This window comes from Littorina saxatilis, linkage group LG5, assembly GCF_037325665.1.
Source record: "Littorina saxatilis isolate snail1 linkage group LG5, US_GU_Lsax_2.0, whole genome shotgun sequence".
Lineage (NCBI taxonomy): Eukaryota > Metazoa > Mollusca > Gastropoda > Littorinimorpha > Littorinidae > Littorina > Littorina saxatilis.
In genome coordinates this window covers 7598258-7618727 of record NC_090249.1, presented here as the reverse complement: position 1 = coordinate 7618727, position 20470 = coordinate 7598258, and the positions used below count along the sequence as shown (strand labels likewise).

The following is a 20470-nucleotide window of genomic DNA, read 5'->3' as shown; positions in this document are numbered from 1 at the left end:
AAAGAATTTATTTTGTGCAGTTAGAAAGGAAGTACATTGATAAAAATCGGAAGCCTCATTTTTGCGCTAGATCTATCTTTTAAAATCTAAATGATAAATTGACAGCTTGTTACACAATGTTAAAACACCAAAGAATTCTTTTATTATCAAAGCGAAGTCAGTACAGTTCAAAGTTTTAAAAGTTAGAAAGGAACATTTCTTCTTCTTCTTCTTCGTCGTTCATAGGCTTAGACTCCCACGTTCACTCATGGTTTTAGCACGAGTGGATTTTTACGTGTATGACCGTTTTTGCCCCGCCATTCAGGCAGCATATGGCGATTTCGGGGGAGGCATGGTGGGTATTTTCGTGTTTCTATAACCCACCGAACTCCGACATGGATTACAGGATCTTTTCCGTGCGCACTTGGTCTTGTGCTTGCGTGTACACACGAAGGGGTTAAGTCACTAGCAGGTCTGCACATAAGTTGACCTGGGAGATCGGAAAAATCTCCAGGTGGCAGCGACCGGGATTCGAACTCACGACCTCCCGATTAGGAGGCCGACGTCTTACCACTGCGCCACTTTCGCCCATCTGAAAGGAACATTTGATCCTGCGTCTCTTGCTTGTGACTGGCCGGTACTGGTCTGCTGTCTTTTGTGAACTATAGATTTCAGTTTACCAAGTCCCTGCATCATAACGCTGTTGTTTATTTATTTATTTATTTTATTGTTCGCTTCTCACAGACTGAACAATAGCAGGCAAAGTCAGTGTGATCTTCAATGTTATTTTAACCACATGCACAATTTTACATAAATGGTGTTCTTCAAATGGAAGTTGGAGGTATTTTTTATACAGGTAGTGTCTGTCACATTCAAAGCCAATCGTACAAAATAACTTGGCTTCAGGGAAGAGAATACACACAAATATGTGGAGTGCTGAAGGTTTAATCTCAGAAGTGATATCACAAACAGTACACATTTTCAAAAATAAATAATTTCATTTGAGTATAGAGTTAAGCTGAAAAAAGGCACTGTAGCAAAATGAAGAAGCGTGTCTGGCGTCAGCAGGCATGAAAATTGATTAAAAGAAAAATCTTGGAAAACTACGGGGGTCCCGCGGAATTTTTCTGAAATTTAATTTTAAATCTTTGCAATATGGCACATTCTGGGTTTTATGAACTTTACACAGCAAAAACTTTGACCTAATTTAATAACTGTTTGTATTGCCAGTAACCTCCCCCGAAATCGGCGTATGCTGCCTGAATGGCAGGGTAAAAACGGTCATACATGTAAAAATCCACTCGTGCTTAAAACATGAGTGAACGTGGGAGTCTAAGCCCATGAACAAAGAAGAACAAGTATTGCCAACAATCATTCTAAGATTGTCTTTTTCGATTTTCGTTCCTCAAATTTTTTTTCTCGGAAATGTGTAGCTTTTCTCAGAAATCCTCGGAATTGCGAAGAATTCACATGCATGGTCAGTCTGTCGGTCAGCGATGAGAGAGCCTCCTGGTGTTGAGGTTGGTGCGGGAATCCTTATTTTTGCCTTTCAGAGTCCTTTTGAAGGCAGCGTCTCTTGCAGCTTCTTTTGCTTCACGTCTGATTTGGGGTTAAGTCAAATATTTCATTTTTTGATGAGTGTACAGAGAAACCCCGTTTTTAACCCTTCAAATATCTAAGCAAATTGAATCATATTGAGGGAGTCTGAACAATGGACGTATATTTACAGAAGTTATGACCAAAAAAAGAATGGTCTTAAAACCGGGGAAGGGGGGGGGGGGGGGGGGGGGGGGAGGGGCTTAAAAGAGGGTTCCACCAAAATGTCAAGTACCTACAGCAGCTTATTTATTACGCACACTTGCAAACATAAATTTCTGTCGCAAACTTTGCTTGTTAAATTTTGGTATAGGTATAGGTCACTTTGGGAATCATTTGACAAGCCTGGTCTTTATCATGCAAGCAAGCTATTGTCAGGAAGGTTATGCATAAGTACACTTGGAAATGGGGTAACAAAAAATATATGCCACATATATAGAAATAAAATGAGAGCAAAAGAACTGTAAGGTATGTGGATGCACGCACACATATGTACACACACACACACACACATCACTGTTAAAGTAATGATGCTTTTAAAATAGAAAACTTTTTTCACTGAATCATTTTATTTCTCAAAACAAATGTTTAAAATGCCAAGAACAATACTTGTTCAAAAATGAATAAATTCATTTTAGTATAGAGTATAAAGCTGACAAAGGGCACTGTAGAAAAATGAACTAAGCTATTATGTGTGCACCCATTGTCACATAACAGCACCTGTATGGTCTGTGATGTCAATAAATCTGAACATAGCTAATCATAACGATTTTTACACTTCGCTAGCTTTGGCAGCTGCAGTTGAATAACTCGCACAGATTGTGTTGAGAAGCTTGTCTGTCGGTCAGCGGTGAGAGGCCCTCCGGTGACTGGTGTGACTGTTGTGGATGCTGGTGCGGGATTCCTTAATCCTACCTTTCTGACGCCTCTTTTGTGCAGCTTCTCTTGCTTCACGTCTGATTTGGGGTTAAGTCAAATGTTTCTTTTTTGGACGAGTGTACAGTAAAACTCCCCTTTTGAGTCCTTCAAATATCTAACACAATTGTAATGTATGTGGATGCACGCAGACATACAGTACACACACACAAACACACACACACACACACACATCACTGATAAAGTAATTATGCTTTCAAAATAGAAAACTGTTTGCTAAATCGTTTTATTTCTCAAAACAAAAACAAAAATGCGAAGAAAAATACAGATGAGCATATTATAATACTTCATAAAATGACAACCGAAATTCTGTATGCAAACTAAACTTGAAACCGAATATCACCTTCACAAGGAGCCATGCTTTAAAAGTTCAAGGGGAGAGGTGGCACAAAAAATTAAACATGAATATTTGTAAGTTTTCTTTGAAGTTTTGGGGTACTTCATAGAAAGAAAGCATGAAAAAGCACCTGCATGCCCAGTTTTTGACCAAGCAAGTAATATTTTCATAAAAAAAGACCAATTTCTTCCAAAAAGTACAAAAATTACACCCCATGCTCCATGAAATTAGAAAGACATTTTTCTAGCCACAGGCTTCAAAGTTTTTGCAAATTACTCCCAGATATCAGTATCAGACTTATACAGAGCCGTTTTGACCAAATTACCCCAGTTCAAATTCAGCAGCAAAAATTGAGAAATATACATTTTTAACCCCAAAAATACCCATTCAGGCTTATATTATATTCTGTGTAAAAAAAAATTGATGGATTTTTACATAAACGCCTTGTAAAAGTCTAGAAAAATCAAATCTAACTCCTGCAAAATATAAATAATAATTCTACCACAAGTAGTTCTAAAGAAATATCATTGCCCACGTTGTTACTGTCCTTGAAAACCCAACTTCAGAAAACTCATAACTCATAACTCATAACATTTTATTGATCCAACAAAGGAAATTGAATTGGTCATCAGCACATATAGGTCATTAATTAATAATTATAAAAGAAGAAGAGAAGAAAATTTATAAAACCCATGATAACAAAAAAATATCTAAAGTAATATATGGCCCAAAGTCAGAATAGGTGTCCATTTTTGTGACATACAAAATCAATTTTAACAAGAAGGGCAAAGCCCATACGACTCACATGCTTGACCTTGACCTTTACAGCAATGACATCATACACTAAGAACTGCTTTACACATTTTTCCTACCAACAAGGTCAAGGTCATCCAAGGTCATGCAACACAAAGCTGTTAATTCAAGACATAGGAAGTACAATGGTGCTTATTGGCTCTTTCTACCATGAGATATGGTTACTTTTAGTGGTTCACTACCTTATTTTGGTCACATTTCATAAGGGTCAAAGTGACCTTGACCTTGATCATATGTGACCAAATGTGTCTCATGATGAAAGCATAACATGTGCCCCACATAATTTTTAAGTTTGAAACAGTTATCTTCCATAGTTCAGGGTCAAGGTCACTTCAAAATATGTATACAATCCAACTTTGAAGAGCTCCTGTGACCTTGACCTTGAAGCAAGGTAAACCAAACTGGTATCAAAAGATGGGGCTTACTTTGCCCTATATATCATATATAGGTGAGGTATTGAATCTCAAAAACTTCAGAGAAAATGGGAAAAATGTGAAAAATAGCTGTTTTTTAGGCAACATTTATGGCCCCTGCGACCTTGACCTTGAAGCAAGGTCAAGATGCTATGTATGTTTTTTGGGGCCTTGTCATCATACACCATCTTGCCAAATTTGGTACTGATAGACTGAATAGTGTCCAAGAAATATCCAACGTTAAAGTTTTCCGGACGGACGGACGGACGGACGTCCGGACGGACGTCCGGACGGACGGACGGACGGACGGACGGACGACTCGGGTGAGTACATAGACTCACTTTTGCTTCGCATGTGAGTCAAAAATGAACATTTTCTTTGTTTTGAAAATAGAGATGTATTTTAGAGCATAAATACGCAAGGAACAGCTATGATTTAAGAAAACTCATGTTTGATCACTTCACAGATTCAGGTTTAAAAGTTTGCAGGAGTTCATAACTTCACACCGTCACAAAATTTAGACTTGTTAAATCATTGTTGCTACATGTATTGGGTCTGTTTTAGACATCTGAGCAAATTGCTACAGCAAATTACTTTGCATTTCAAGCAAGTTAAACTTGTTTTGGCCACGCATGATGCAGATGTGAACTCCATTAATGGGAAGTTCATAACTTCACATAATTTACTTTTATTGGTATAATAAATTTAATTTATACAGGCAGGAAACAATTTGTTTTGTTTTTTAATCTGAAAAAGGTGAGCTGGAACATGAAGGTAATTTTTGAAGATGAAGTGTGGAGAAGATTTTTTGGTTATCTGTATTATTTATAGAAATTAATATTGTCACAATTTTTTCACAGCAAATATTGGCATAAGTTATCATTAAATCTACAATTTTGCTGTTTTTGTGCAAAATGTGCTTGAAAAGTACCATCAAAAGGATTTCAATACACCAAAATGTTTGTCTGACTCAAAGAGTTGGCAGAAACTGAAAGTATTTTTAGAATGTCCTAGGAGTTCATAACTTCACACCGTGACATCACAAACTATGGCTAATTCAAACCAAAGTAAGAAAGTGCATATGTCATCTTATTTTCTCTCCAGCTACTCTTTGTAATCAACATACAACTAAGTAATAAAAGTAAAACATTTGTGAAAACAAACGATAACAAAAATCATAAAATGTGAGCGTGCGCATAACTTCACAAGAATTTTTGTTATGTTGGTCTCTAGTACAGTTACTGTATAATATATTTGCAAAACAATGACAAACTGAGAACACAGAGTTATAGTATAGGCTAAAGCTGCACTTATATTACAAAATCAGATTTTAATTGCCAAAATAAAACAAATTGTTTGAAACTTGTGAAAGTTCATAACTTCACATCAATCACACATTTATACTAAAATAACTAACTAAAGTCTCTTGCAAATAATTCTAAACAACTTAATGATTTACTTAACCAAACTCAGTCATGAAAACTGTTACCGAAATCATTATTTAGTTAGTGTTTATGTCAGCTGACTGTGTGTTCATAACTTCACATCATTTATTTAACTGAAAAGCTACGTACTAAAATCTGCTGGTAAATTAAAATAAAAATGACATCAAACTGTAACAGCCTACTCTGGAGAAGAGCAGCACATCATTTGAGGTAGTGATTTAGTGTAGTAAATTAATTATTGTGTATAAATCATACTCATGGCATGTGTTCATAACTTCACACCGTGGGGCTGAGGGTCAGTTGATGTGAAGTTATGTACACCGTGCAGTCAACCCAGATTCATGCTGGAATTATCAAAATGTAATTTTGAGGGTTGATATTCAGAAAACTTCTTACAAAATGTCCAGATAAAGTCAAATGTACTCTTTTGCTATTAACAAGGCATTATTTTAAACACGCCCTTGAAAAATGAGCTTGAGTTATGTGAAGTTATGAACTTCATGACAAAACGGCTAAGTACTTCAGAAAGAAACAGTCAGCAGCCAGTAGATTCTTTTTGTGATGAAAATCATGGTACAGTGTAATTTGGAAACTGAAAATTGTCATTTTACATAATTTTGGGTTTTGACATGAGTTAGTAACTCTCACATAAAAATAGTGCACAAGACACAGAGAAAATGGCTAACTAAAGCATACTGCTTGACTTTAGTGACAAAAATTGCTTAGTATCTAAATCTAATGTACTTTTATATGCAAAATTGCTGTTCCACTACAACCTTAACTTTCATGGCTAGCATTTAAGGACAAAAAACACTCTCAGTGGAGATAGTAGGAAAGTTCATAACTTTCTCACAAGAATTTTTTATTTCTCAATTACTCAAACACCAATGAATGAACTTGATGCAAACTTTCAGTGTGACTGCTGCTAGTGGATCCAAATGCATTACAAAGCTAGGTGTTCCCCAACCAGTCAATTTACTCTTTTTATAAGGCAAAAGGTTGGAAAGTTCATAACTCTTTTTTCACAAGAAAATCTGCACGTAAACTTCAAACTACTTTTGAACATGCAAAAACAAGTCAAACAACCCTTTTTATGTTTTATACCTCTGCAAAACATACTGTAAAATACTTTTTTACAAAAATATATCAGGTTTCAATCTTTAATTATTATTTAGAGCTGATCAGTGAACAAAAATGAAGTCTTACGGAAATAGTTATGAACTTTCTGTGAAATTTTGTCTCCCCATTTTCTGCAGGCTCACTGACAAAATTCAAAAACTTTGCTTTGTCAAAGGTACATTTGAGTTTTACTGGCTCAGTGAAAAGTCATTCATGACATTCTGTCCCATAAATATGACAGAGTAGACCATGTTTCAATATGCTGTAAGGTCATGTCACAAAAAATGGCCAAAATGTAGTGCTGCTGACTTCAGATAATGGCGACATTTTCATTAAAAACAACAACTGAGCACACAATGTTTCTCTAGGTGTGTACTTCATACTTTTTTTTACAAGTCTCATTAATCTTTACAAGGATTTTATTTTTCTTTGATGTACAAATCAGGTTAGAGCCAAGGTTGCACAGCTATTTCAGCTGTGGACACCATTTCAGACTTAAGGCCATATGTACAACTACAATACCCTTTTTACTTGCACACTTGACACACCGACACACCAACACACATGCATACATACCTACATACATACCTACATATTGCATTTGAAAGTTTGTGAAGTGTTTCTCTACACATTATGCAGACAAATTGTTGAAAAATAAGTCTGGGTGTGTTCCTGTATTGTTCAGTCTTCTTTAAATGATTTTGGTAGTTATTCCCCCATCAGTCCAGCACGTACACCTCCCCCTCCTGGTCTTCTTGCTGCTCCAACTGACGTTGGCGACCAACACATCTTGAGAGTTGGCACGAAAACTAAATACGTACTGTTTGCTATTTTGTGTGTGCAATTTTGTTAATGTTTTTTGAAGCATAGAACCATAACCAGTCACATTCATGCTCATTTTTTGAAGTAGCACCACTATTTTTTTTAAAAACAATGATTTTTTTCAAAAAGGTCCCCAAAATTGACATTTTGCTGCACCTCTTTGTAAAAAAATAGTTGAAGCTGCAGGTTCAAAAAATGTCATGTGTTGACAAGTAGCTATTACCAGTAGTTGCAGAGCTTTTTTTCCCTTTTTTTTTATGTCAGCCTTAGTTCCCAGTCAGGAAATAATATTGGGCGACATTATATTTTTGCATGAAAATGCTATGTCAGGCTTTCATTCTAATTCATAAAAAAATATTGGTAATGTTTTTTCAAAAAGCGCTCCTGTAACTACTGGGAGATTTCATTAACAATGATTGGGGGAAAAAATTAGTAGTCTACCACAAGTAGATGGGAAGTGAAGACCATCATCGTGTGGTTACCGTCCTTGAAAATCATTCACATTCTGAGGAAATTGCATTTGAAAGTTTGTGAAGTGTTTTGCTGCGCACAGTGAAGACAGATTGACAAACCAAGAGTATGTGTGCATTCGGGTACTTTTCACAGTTGACATTTTCCCATACTCCAGGTACTCTTCACAATCCCCTATCAGCCCAAAGTTGCACTTATGGACATCAGACTCAATGAAACATCAAGTACAGTGATTATATTAATAAGCTGGAAATAAGGCGTTTGGAATTTTATTTGCAACTCTCGATGTTCTCAGTTTTATCGCAGGAGCAGGCATATGGTTTCTGCTAATTCTGGTTTCCATCACACAAAAACTGGTTGAGTTTTGATCGGAAATTGCTTCGAAGTGAGCATTATTTTTTCCAAAACTCATGCAGCTATAGGTAGGACGTCAGTCGAGCTTCTGCCAAAATAAACTCTAGACAGAATGCTTCCCTGACAAGTTCAAGGGATTCAATGATCTAGAGGGAGAAAAGAATATCAAGTTCTTATTAGTAAAATAGATTCGGGATGAAATCCGACAGATTTTAGCCCAATATTCGAGTCTCGAAAATGCACCGATATTCGATGATTATTTTCCCGTGGATAGCTTCCCTTTGCTGCACACTATTTACATATATGTTTTAGACCAATGAGCGCTGGTATGCATATTCGGTGCGGATGCATAATTAGACGCCAAGTGAATATTAGCGGCTCGCAAACGAAGATTCGTCCAAATGATGTTTAAAAACAACCTGCAGCGAACGGAAGCTGAAAACTAAAGGTGCATATAGTTCAAACAATCATTCAACTGTATTTATTTGACCATACACAGACTGTAGGAAGAGGCAAACCGTCTTGAACAATATTTTTCCTCAGGAAGCGACTCCAAGAACACAGAAGACTCGAAGGTGAGTGACGTACCTTGTAGTCTTTCTGTGATAGTAGTAGTCCAGTGGACGATACCTTCCGCCTGTGGCCTGACGTCCTACCTGTTATTCAGACATCGCGGACTCAACATTCACACCGACCGCTAGCTTATTCTTCTTCGCTGCTCGATCTGCCGCAATTTGTAACTTCCTCTGCCTCTTGCATGATGGATACCCGCCGAATTTATCTTTTAGAGGCCGAGTTGAGAGAAACATTGCTGGCTATTGTGTATGATATGAGAAAACCTGGCGGCGTGGACAGGGTTGATCTGGAAAGCTCAAGTGCAGAAAAGGACCTTGGAGTCAATGTAGACAGTGAATTGAAATTCTCAAAGCACGTGGAAACACAAGTCAACAAAGCAAACAGAATCCTGGGTCTCATTAGACGGTCTTATGAGCATTTGGACGCAGAAACGCTAAGACTTCTCTTTGTTGCACTTGTACGGCCTCATCTGGAGTTTGCAAATGTGGTGTGGAGTCCCCGACTCGAGAAAGATAAAAATTTGATTGAAAGTGTATTAAGAAGAGCCACGAAGTGTATTCCAGGGTTGAAGACCTTGAGTTATGAAGAGCGCTTGAGAGTTTTGAAAGTTCCAAGCATGTGCTATAGGCGTATCCGGGGAGACATGATTGAAGCATACAAATTCGTGCATGGATACTACGATTGCAAGAACCCACTGGAGCTGAATAGCCTTTGTAATACCCGTGGACATCAGTTCCAGCTCAAGAAGAAACAATGCAGAACAGCTCTCCGACAATCTTTCTTCACGAACAGAATCATAGACACTCCTTGGACAAGAATGTGGTAGAAGCGCCGACAATGAACAGTTTCAAGAATCGCTTGGACAATGCACTGAAAGATTATATGTATAGCCCAAATGTCAGTATGCCTCTCACTACACCAGCCAAGAAAAAGTTGATAGAATAGGCCACGGTCAAAAGATCGTGTATGTTACCTAGCCCAAAAGTTAGGCTAGGATAGCAACTGATTCAAAAGATCAGACAAAGGCTTAACAGCCTAAGTACCAGTCTGATAACATAACATAACATAACATAACATATAACTAAGACGTCGAACCGATTCGAAATAACGTTCGCGTTTTTATGCGGATATGGTGTGCGCGCATGCGCAGAACGACTTCCCGGCTAAAAGTTATTGGTAATGACCAATCAGCGAATAGAATTTAAAAGGTGAAGGTCACTTTTCCAAACATGGAACATTTTGCCTGTGAAAGTATCTTTCGCTAGCTCTGTATTGTGTCCGTTGAGCGGTATAAACGGACTTTATTTTTATGACTGTGACATCGTCAAAAAAACGGGAATTCCCGCTGAGTACGGTGCACGCAATAAATCTGACAAACTCATCAATATGTTGCTGCTGCTCTGCCGTGAAAAAATCGATTTTTCACCAAGTTTGCAGATTTTTAGCATTCACTCACTTTGCAAATCATCACTTTATTGAAAAAAAAGAGGATGAAATTGACAAAATAAACAACATGCAGTTATTCTGGGGTGTTCAAAGTACCTAAATATGCTGAAAACCCAAATCACATCATGGTACTAAAGTTGGCCAAAAAATTATTGCAACAAATTTCAAACCCAAATTAAAGCATTAATTCTTGTGTCATTTCATTAAAACCGTATATGCCAGTTAAGACCGTTCACTTAACCTTCAGGATCACCTTTTGGATTAAACTATATTTCTTTTACAGGGATCACGTGACCGCCGCTCAAGTATAAGGGTACCCTCAAAATCGACCAGACAAAAACGGAAGAGCCGAATGAAAAATTGACAAGAAATCACAACAGGCAAATCTTTGCAACTTTGACATACGAGAAGAAAGTCAAACCAATTATCTACCCTGAACAGATTGTTTTGTTTTGCTACCTTAATTGCGTATTTCGCGTGCCGAGGCTATGCTATTCCTGCTGATGCAGGTGTCGATCGCAAGAGCGGTCAAAAACGGAACGTTTTACGTCAATTTGTACGGGTATCATGTCAAAAAGCGCTACATTTTAGCAATGACTTGGTGGATTTCATTGAAACTTTCGGAATATTTTACCAACATACTAGAGATACTTCGTGCGAAAGTTTGGATCGTTACGGTTGTTTATCCAGATGTGACGCAATGTTTTGAAAAATGTTGTTAAACTTGTCATAGGATTGTTCACTTAAGCTTGTCTTAAAAAAATTCATGACTTTGTAGATAAATGATTGATACAGATTCTGTCTAAGTTTCATTTGCGTGTAGCCGCTGGCGTTAATTTGCTAGTCATGCAAACACATGAGAAAACAAGTCGCGTAAGGCGAAATTACTACATTTAGTCAAGCTGTGGAACTCACAGAATGAAACTGAACGCACTGCATTTTTTCACAATGACCGTAGTCCGCCGCTTGTGCAAAACGGAGTGAAACTGACGAGCCTGTTCAGCGCGGTAGTGGTTTCGCTGTGCTGCATAGCACGCTTTTCGGTACCTCTCTTCGTTAGAACTTTCTGAGCGTGTTTTTAATCCAAACATATCATATCTATATGTTTTTGGAATCAGGAACCGACAAGGAATAAGATGAAATTGTTTTTAAATCGATTTCGGAAATTTGATTTTGATAATAATTTTTATATTTTTAATTTTCAGACCTTGTTTTTAATCCGAATATAACATATTTATATGTTTTTGGAATCAGAAAATGATGAAGAATAAGATGAACGTAAATTTGGATCGTTTTATAAAAAAATCATTTTAATTACAATTTTCAGATGTTTAATGACCAAAGTCATTAATTAATTTTTAAGCCACCAAGCTGAAATGCAATACCGAAGTCCGGCCTTCGTCGAAGATTGCTTGGCCAAAATTTCAATTAATTTGATTGAAAAATGAGGGTGTGACAGTGCCGCCTCAACTTTTACAAAAAGCCGGATATGACGTCATCAAAGACATTTATCGAAAAAATGAAAAAAACATCCGGGGATATCATACCCAGGAATTCTCATGTCAAATTTCATAAAGATCGGTCCAGTAGTTTACTCTCAATCGCTCTACACACACACACGCACACACACACACATACACACACACACACAGACACACATGTATGTATACACCACGACCCTCGTCTCGATTCCCCCTCTATGTTAAAACATTTAGTCAAAACTTGACTAAATGTAAAAATTGAACGTTCACGCTGTTTCGCGCTTATAGCTGTTATCGCTGCGGTGCCTCTTAAAACATGCTACGGTCACGCTTGGCTGGGCATCGCAGTGGCACCAGAATCATCGCTTAAATATGTAGCGTGTTTACAGGCCCAGCAAATTTGCGTCAGTGCTTACACGCACATAAAACTTTAGCAGTGTGTGTATCAATCATTTTTCTAAAGACATGCAAAGTCATGAATTTTTTGGACCCAAGGGAACAATCCTATGACGAGATTAAAAACTTCTTTCGAAAAATTGCATAACATTTTAACAAACTCCTGTAACAATCCATAATTTCGCTCGAAGTATCTCTAGTATGTTGGTAAAATATTCCGAAAGTTTCGAAGCAATCCACCAAATCATTGCTAAAGTGTAGACTTTTTTGTCATGATACCCCTAAAAAATGACGCAAAAAGTCCCGTTTTTGACCGCTCTTGCGATCGACACCTGCATCTGTAGGAATAGCATAGCACGCGAAATGAAGGTAAATATGCGCCGAAATGGCTGCAATCTACTGGCCGTATAAAATTTCATCTCACACGGCATCACTGCAGAGCGCCTAGAACTGTACCCACGGAATATGCGCGATATAAGACTCATTGATTGATTGATTGATTGAAATACGCAAGGTAGCAAAACAAAACAATATATTCAGGGTAGATAATTGGTTTGACTTTCTTCTCGTATGTCAAAGTTGCAAAGTTTTGCCTATTGTGATTTCTTGTCAATTTTTCATTCGGCTCTTCCGTTTTTGTCTGGTCGATTTTGAGGGTACCCTTACTTAAGCGGCGGTCACGTGATCCCTGTAAAAGAAATATTTAATCCAAAAGGTGATCCTGGAGGTTAAGTGAACGGTCTTAACTGGCATATAAAGTTTTAATGAAATGACACGGGGATTAATGCTTTAATTTGGGTTTGAAATTTGTTGCAATAATTTTTTGGCCAAGTTTATTTTGGATCAAAATTCCGTGCCACCTCTGCCCTTAAACAAGATTGGCGGATATATCAAAAACAATGGAAAGTATACATGTAAATACTTGGAAAATGTTTTGATGATGTGCTGACACACTTCACTGATGGGTGGATGTAGAGGTTGACTTTTCAGAGTGGGATGGTGGCCCAGCCATACAATAATCCTACTAGTTGGTCGTATAACATATGGTGGTCGTATCGACACAGTGCTGTTGATTATGACACAATGGTCTTGGCATAATTTCTGGCTGGGTGAAGAGTACGAGACAGTGACTAGTTCATTAGTGGTCAGGCCAAACGACAGTCCTACTGGTGAGATGGTGGTCGTAAGAGACTATGGTCTTGGCATACGTTGTTGTTGGGTGCGTGTAGGAGTTGAAATTACAGAGCAGCCATCCAGTCATTCCATTGGTGACAGGGTGATCTTCTGACATGGTGGTCTTCTGGCACAGTAGACTAAATGACCCAACAAATAATCTTACCACTGCATGGCACTGTCATCTTATCATACAGCTGATTTTTGATACGGTATTGATATGACACAATGCTTTCCCCTCTCTGTTGTTTCGGTGACAAGGTGGTCTCCGAATACAATGCCAGGTCTTAAGTGGCACGGTGGACTGTCTGAAGGCGGTACCGGCCGCGGTTGGTTCCGATTTGTCATAACGATCGTATTGATAGGCCTGGGTCGTTTTACAAATACAAGGCACACTTGGGACAGAACAGAGCCAGGGAGAACTGAGATTCACAAAATCCACAGGCTACTGATAACTGGCCTTGCCCTCGCAAAACCTTGTCCTGCATGCGTAAAAAGCAGAGGCTCATCGGCTATCACCTGCCCCACAAGCAGACGAGTGTCGAAACGAAGCAGACGTATGTTTGCTGTGCTGCTGGCTGCTTTTCAACGCTATCACCTGCAGCTTCGCGCGTTCTAGACTTGTGGGCAGACATTTTAAAGCAGACGACGTCAACGACGCCCTCCCCTTGCGGTCTTGTTGGCCCGTGTGGGAGGCAGACGACTGTCGGCTGCGCGGTTGTTCGTCCAATGGGAAGGTGATTACACTGGGCTGGAACCTGGCTCGTTCTGTATATAGCACATATATTACGTTTTTTTAATATATATTTTTTTTTTTTTACATTTTGTCAATTTTTGACTAATGCTTTCAGATCGACTGGGAATCAAGGGGGGTGGTGTATGTGGTGGTGTATGTATGTGTGTGTATAGAGCGATTCCCACAAAACTACTAAACAGATCTTCATGACACTTTAAATTACACACACATTCTTCCAGATGATATTGTCTGGAACACCTGCTGCAGACTTGCCCACTACACGATGGCCTCAGGAGCCAGATCTGGGCGGAGGCGACCACGGTGCAAGGGAAGCTCTATGGCAGTCTGGACGACCTACAGCGCACGGCAACATTTGCGCGGATAACCGGCGTTTCCATCTGAGTGATCGACAAGAAGAAGATATTGTCTTTGATGGCGACATATCTGTTGCCTGGAGGCGGCACTGTCACGACCTCATTTTTCAACCAAATTGATTGTCATGTTATCTTTGACTCAGTTCGGCCTATGGGATTGCATTTCAACTCGTAAGCTTAAAAATGTATGAATTAGTTTGTTCATTAAAGTTATCATTGACATTGAATTTTCATAAACAGATTACAAAATGTTTGCATTGTTTTCCTTATCAATTTCTGAATAGAAAATTATACAGATATGTCATGTTTAATCTGAAAATGTGCTCACGATTAAAGAAGTATAAGCAGGGGTGGGATTTCTTCCGTCCCTGACGGATTTCCGTCCCAGGAAGATATTTGGGGTTGGTTTTTTTTCCCTTAGAGGAGCACGGGTAGATCAGGTGGTAGAGCACTAGACTTGTGATCGAAAGGTCGCTGGTTCGAATCCGGGCCGGGATGGACACGGGTCAACCTTATGTGCAGACCCAGAGACGGTATCCATCTCCCTCCCCCGTGTTAACACAGTGGCATGTAAAAGACCTCGGTCATTCTGCCATAAGTGCAGATGACTGATAACACATAAACGTTAAACACGCATACACCTGTGTATCTCATCTAAAGTCGGGTTAAAACCCGGGAACATGCCCCTAATGGCTTTGCCGTGAGGGCGTAACACTTGAATTTCTCTTTTTACCTTTTTTGTTGTTAATCCCTGGCAGCTGTAGTTTACACTCCGTTCTGTGTACAGAAGGTCAACTACCTTTCACCATTACCAAATTGACCAAATTGAGTGACATGTAGGGAGCAGCTATGTCATGTCATCCTGGCAAATGTTATGAGGGCTTAACCTTTGCCGTGCTTCCTGGGTTCACCTGTACCCAGAGACACACTAAAATCATTGTAACTCTGGAACCATTAAAGGTATCGTAATGAAATTTTAAGTATCTCTCACACACCTTATTTGCTCTCTGTCTGCAAATTTTTAGTGTGTACATGACAAAACATTAAAATTAATTGATTATGATAATTTACATAAACACTACCGATGGCGCGGGTTCACACAAACCCATACTTTTAAAGAGTAGTAGTGATTGTAACTATCCCTCTGCAAACGGCGCGTGTTCTGCTACACCCATAATTACCAAAGCGGCGGAACAGTGTCTGTCTGCCTGTTTGTCTCCAAGAGACTGTCTGTCTCTCTGTCTGTCTGTCCGTATCTCTCTGTCTGTATGTCTGTTGTCAGTTGCTCTGTCTGTCTGACTGTCTATCTGTCTATCCGTCTATCTGACTGTCTGTCTATCTGTCTCTGTCTCTGTCCGTCTCTCTCTCTGTCTCTGTCTCTCTCTCTCTATGTCTCTCTCTCTTAGTCTCTCTCTCTGTCTCTCTCTCTTAGCCTCTCTCTCTGTCTCTCTTTCTTAGTCTCTCTCTCTCTCTTTCTTAGTCTCTCTCTCTCTCTTAGTCTCTCTCTCTCTCTTTCTTAGTGTCTCTCTCTCTCTCTCTTTCTTAGTCTCTCTCTCTCTTTCTTAGTCTCTCTCTCTCTCTCTTTCTTAGTCTCTCTCTCTCTTTCTTAGTCTCTCTCTCTCTCTCTTTCTTAGTCTCTCTCTCTCTTTCTTAGTCTCTCTCTCTCTCTTTCTTAGTCTCTCTCTCTCTCTCTTTCTTAGTCTCTCTCTCTCTTTCTTAGTCTCTCTCTCTCTTTCTTAGTCTCTCTCTCTCTTTCTTAGTCTCTCTCTCTTTCTTAGTCTCTCTCTCTTTCTTAGTCTCTCTCTCTCTTTCTTTCTTAGTCTCTCTCTCTCTCTCTTTCTTAGTCTCTCTCTCTCTCTTTCTTAGTCTCTCTCTCTCTCTCTTTCTTAGTCTCTCTCTCTCTCTCTTTCTTAGTCTCTCTCTCTCTTTGTCTCTCTCTCTCTTTCTTAGTCTCTCTCTCTCTTTCTTAGTCTCTCTCTCTCTTTGTCTCTCTCTCTCTCTTTCTTAGTCTCTCTCTCTCTCTTTCTTTGTCTCTCTCTCTCTCTTTCTTAGTCTCTCTCTCTCTTTCTTAGTCTCCCTCTCTCTCTTTCTTAGTCTCTCTCTCTCTCTCTTTCTTAGTCTCTCTCTCTCTCTTTCTTAGTCTCGCTCTCTCTCTCTCTTTCTTAGTCTCTCTCTCTCTCCTTCTTAGTCTCTCTCTCTCTTTCTTAGTCTCTCTCTCTCTCTCTTTCTTAGTCTCTCTCTCTCTTTCTTTGTCTCTCTCTCTCTCTCTCTCTCTTTCTTAGTCTCTCTCTCTCTCTTTCTTAGTCTCGCTCTCTCTCTCTCTCTTTCTTAGTCTCTCTCTCTCTCTTTCTTAGTCTCTCTCTCTTTCTTTGTCTCTCTCTCTCTCTATCTCTCTTTCTTAGTCTCTCTCTCTCTTTCTTAGTCTCGCTCTCTCTCTCTCTTTCTTAGTCTCTCTCTCTCTCTCTTTCTTAGTCTCTCTCTCTCTTTCTTAGTCTCTCTCTCTCTCTTTCTTAGTCTCTCTCTCTCTCTTTCTTAGTCTCTCTCTCTCTCTTTCTTAGTCTCTCTCTCTCTTTCTTAGTCTCTCTCTCTCTCTTTCTTAGTTTCTCTCTCTCTCTTTCTTAGTCTCCCTCTCTCTCTTTCTTAGTCTCTCTCTCTCTCTCTTTCTTAGTCTCTCTCTCTCTCTTTCTTAGTCTCTCTCTCTCTCTCTTTCTTAGTCTCTCTCTCTTTCTTAGTCTCTCTCTCTCTTTCTTAGTCCTCTCTCTCTCTCTTTCTTTGTCTCTCTCTCTCTCTTTCTTAGTCTCTCTCTCTCTCTCTTTCTTAGTCTCTCTCTCTCTCTTTCTTAGTCTCTCTCTCTCTCTCTTTCTTAGTCTCCCTCTCTCTCTTTCTTAGTCTCTCTCTCTCTCTCTCTCTCTTTCTTAGTCTCTCTCTCTCTTTCTTAGTCTCTCTCACTTTCTTAGTCTCTCTCTCTCTTTCTTAGTCTCTCTCTCTCTCTCTCTCTTTCTTAGTCTCTCTCTCTCTTTCTTAGTCTCTCTCTCTCTCTCTTTCTTAGTCTCTCTCTCTCTTTCTCTCTCTCTTTCTTAGTCTCTCTCTCTCTCTTTCTTAGTCTTTCTCTCTCTCTTTCTTAGTCTCTCTCTCTCTCTCTTTCTTAGTCTCTCTCTCTCTCTCTCTCTCTTTCTTAGTCTCTCAGTCTCTCTCAGTCTCTCCCTCCCCCTCTCCCTCCCCCTCTCCCTCCCCCTCTCCCTCCCCTGCAAGAAGTCGGTGAAGGGAGAAACTCGATGCACCCACTGAAGTAGCGCTGTGGGTTTCCCTGAACCCACCCCGTCGTTAGAGAAATAAACAGTAAAAACCCTCTTTCAAATGTATGGGTTCAGACAAACCCGCATCGTCGTTAGAGAAATAAACGGTAAAAACCCTCTTTCAAATGTATGGGTTCACTTCAGGCAAACCCGCATCGTCGGGCGTGTGTAGTCAAAAGCGGCATCCGGCAAAGGTTAATACTACTAGCGCCAAAACTAAAAATTAGTAATTAACCCGTGAAAGTTACTAATTTTCACAAGAAAATTACAATTATGACGTGAAAATTAGTAATTTTCAAGTGTTAATAACTAATTTTCCAGTGTTAATGTCTAATTTTCAGTTTTGGCTCGCTTCCTGACGGCTTACTTGTGCCAAAATTAAAAATTAGTAATTTTTACGCAATAATTACTAATTTTCATGTGCCTCGTGACTGTGGGGGCTCAATGCGCATGCGCGACTGTTACGCCGGCCAGAGCGAAACATCCTTCGATTCGAAACTTTTCTGGTCCATAGTTCTTTAATCCGATGCAAATTAACAATGAGAGCTGAGCGCATGTGTAGATAACCGTGACATACAACTGTCTATCCGACAACTTGTTGAATAATGAATTCTATCGAAAGATATTTGTGAAAGTGTGTGAGTCTCGACCGAAGAGATCCGTCTGCTAGTGGTCGGACCTTTACCATGCACATGTCTGGCCGGCCGTCATTTTTTCTCTCTCGGTTCGAACATTTTCGGATCGATTGTCCTTCAGGCTAATACACTACAAAGCAAATTTATGAGTGTGGTAGTGGAAACAAATATGAGGTACGGCTGTCTGCCCGACAACTTGTCAAATAAGGAATTTTATTGAAAGATATCTGTGAAAGTGTGAGACCACAGCCGATCAAAAGTCCGTCTGCTACGAACAGCTTCGATTCTAAAGTTTTCGGGGGCGATTATTCTTTTCTAAGATACCCAAAACAACGTTTAAGGAAAGCGCAATTGCAGAAAACTGTGATATGCATCTTCCCGTCGGATAACTTGCTCGATAAGGCCTTCTATTAAAAAATATTTCAGAAATTGTGTGAGAGTGATGTTTGCCGCACGTCGAAGCCTGGCAGTGCAGACTCTTAAAATCGGACGACTGTGACCGAAAACGAGGCAAAAATGAAAATTAGTAATTAACACTGTTAATTACTAATTACCACGTAATTACTCATTTTCACGTGAAAACAGCTGGCTGCCGGCTGCTAGTGGAGAACTGAAATGGGCCAGAGACCAGATTGGGTCGTCTTGGGTCAGTGCCGGCTGAAATGGTTACTTTATTGGCTGTTGGCCGAACGGACACCCGGGCTTCATATTTTTGCATGCATGTATTCGTGTTTCCAAGGCCTGAGGCTTTTGCTGTGACCCTGGGATCTTTATCGTGTTCTGAGAAATTCAAGTTTTACGCCCTCACAGCAAAGCCATTAGGGGCATGTTCCCGGGTTTTAACCTGAATTTAGATGAGATACACAAGTGTATGCGTGTTTAGGTGGTATCAGCCATCTGCACTTATGGCAGAATGACCGAGGTCTTTTACGTGCCACTGTGGTGACACGGGGGTGGGAGATGGTTGACCTGTGTCCGGCCCGGCCCGGATTCGAACCAGCGACCTTTCGATCACAAGTCCAGTGCTCTACCACCTGAGCTACCCGGGCCCCCGGGGGGTGTTCTGCTCACTCACAACTTTATATACCCCACGTGCAGGGATTCAGAGACCTTAAGTGGTGTGGTAGAAAAAAATTGTATTCCTAATCTGTGAACCAGTGGTATTTACATTCTGATACATTGAGTCCTTAAGAAAGTTTGCAAGTGAAACACGCTTAATTTAAACATATTTCTCTTTTAATTCAAGCTATGATTCAACAATAATTTTCGAATATAACTCCTGAAATGATGAATTGAAAACAGCATCAGAAGACTGTGTATAGCATTAGCAAGGGATATAACTCTGGTGGTTTCTGTTTTTGTCTAAACCTTCTTCTTTTATAAACTGAGCAGTTAGCCCTTTTGAAGGTGTTGAATTGAAACAAACTGACTTGAAACTTGTTTCTCATTTGGTTCAAGCTATGGTTCAACAATTATTTGAGAATATTCCACCTGCAATAATAAAATCATAAGCTACAAGTAAAGATGTGTAGTACTGCAAGGGAGGTGACTGTTATTTTCTGTGTTTGCTTTGTTTGAATGGCGATTTTCCTTTAATGCAGTAAACATTTGTTTTAAACAAAGACAAAAGTAGGTGATGAAATTAAATACCTTCAAGTTTACAAGATTTTTTAATTATGAGCATCTCCAATTTTAAGTTTTTGTTTAAGCCGCTTCTAAAGCCCTTCTTGAAATTTGTTTACCACTTGTTTGTGAAGACCCCCTAGCAAGAGTGATGCAACCAAACACCTTCAAGTATAGAGGTTTTTGATTTTGTGCATTCACCCCCCCCCCCCCCCCCAAAAAAAAAAAGCGTGTGCTGTTTTCAGTTTTAAAGCCAGGAGAGGCTTAAGTAGCAACTCTTGAATTGCTAAAAATTCACTTTCAGCTGGTTAGTTACAAAAACCTTCAAGTTTACAAGATTTTTTACTTTTGTGCACCTCCAATTTTAAGATTTTGTTTTAGCTTATAGGAGCTTCTAAAAGCCCTTCTTGAAATGTGTTTACCACTTGTTTTTGTAGACCTCCTAGCAA

General features: G+C 39.4%; 1 protein-coding gene across 2 annotated transcripts in view; it reads right to left on the bottom strand.

Annotated features, from left to right (window-relative positions):
- Positions 1 to 1093: 1093 nt before the first annotated feature.
- The window catches only part of LOC138966194 (uncharacterized), a 30424-nt gene continuing 11047 nt past the window's right edge, over positions 1094 to 20470 (bottom strand). Inside the window, exon 2 of one of the 2 annotated variants that reach the window (XM_070338324.1) lies at positions 1094 to 1578. In XM_070338324.1, the coding sequence (XP_070194425.1) occupies positions 1470 to 1578 (109 nt within the window). In that variant the 3' untranslated portion in view covers positions 1094 to 1469. Of the gene's footprint in view, positions 1579 to 2122; positions 2532 to 20470 lie in introns of those variants that run through there. The other variant, XM_070338323.1, reaches the window with a different exon arrangement.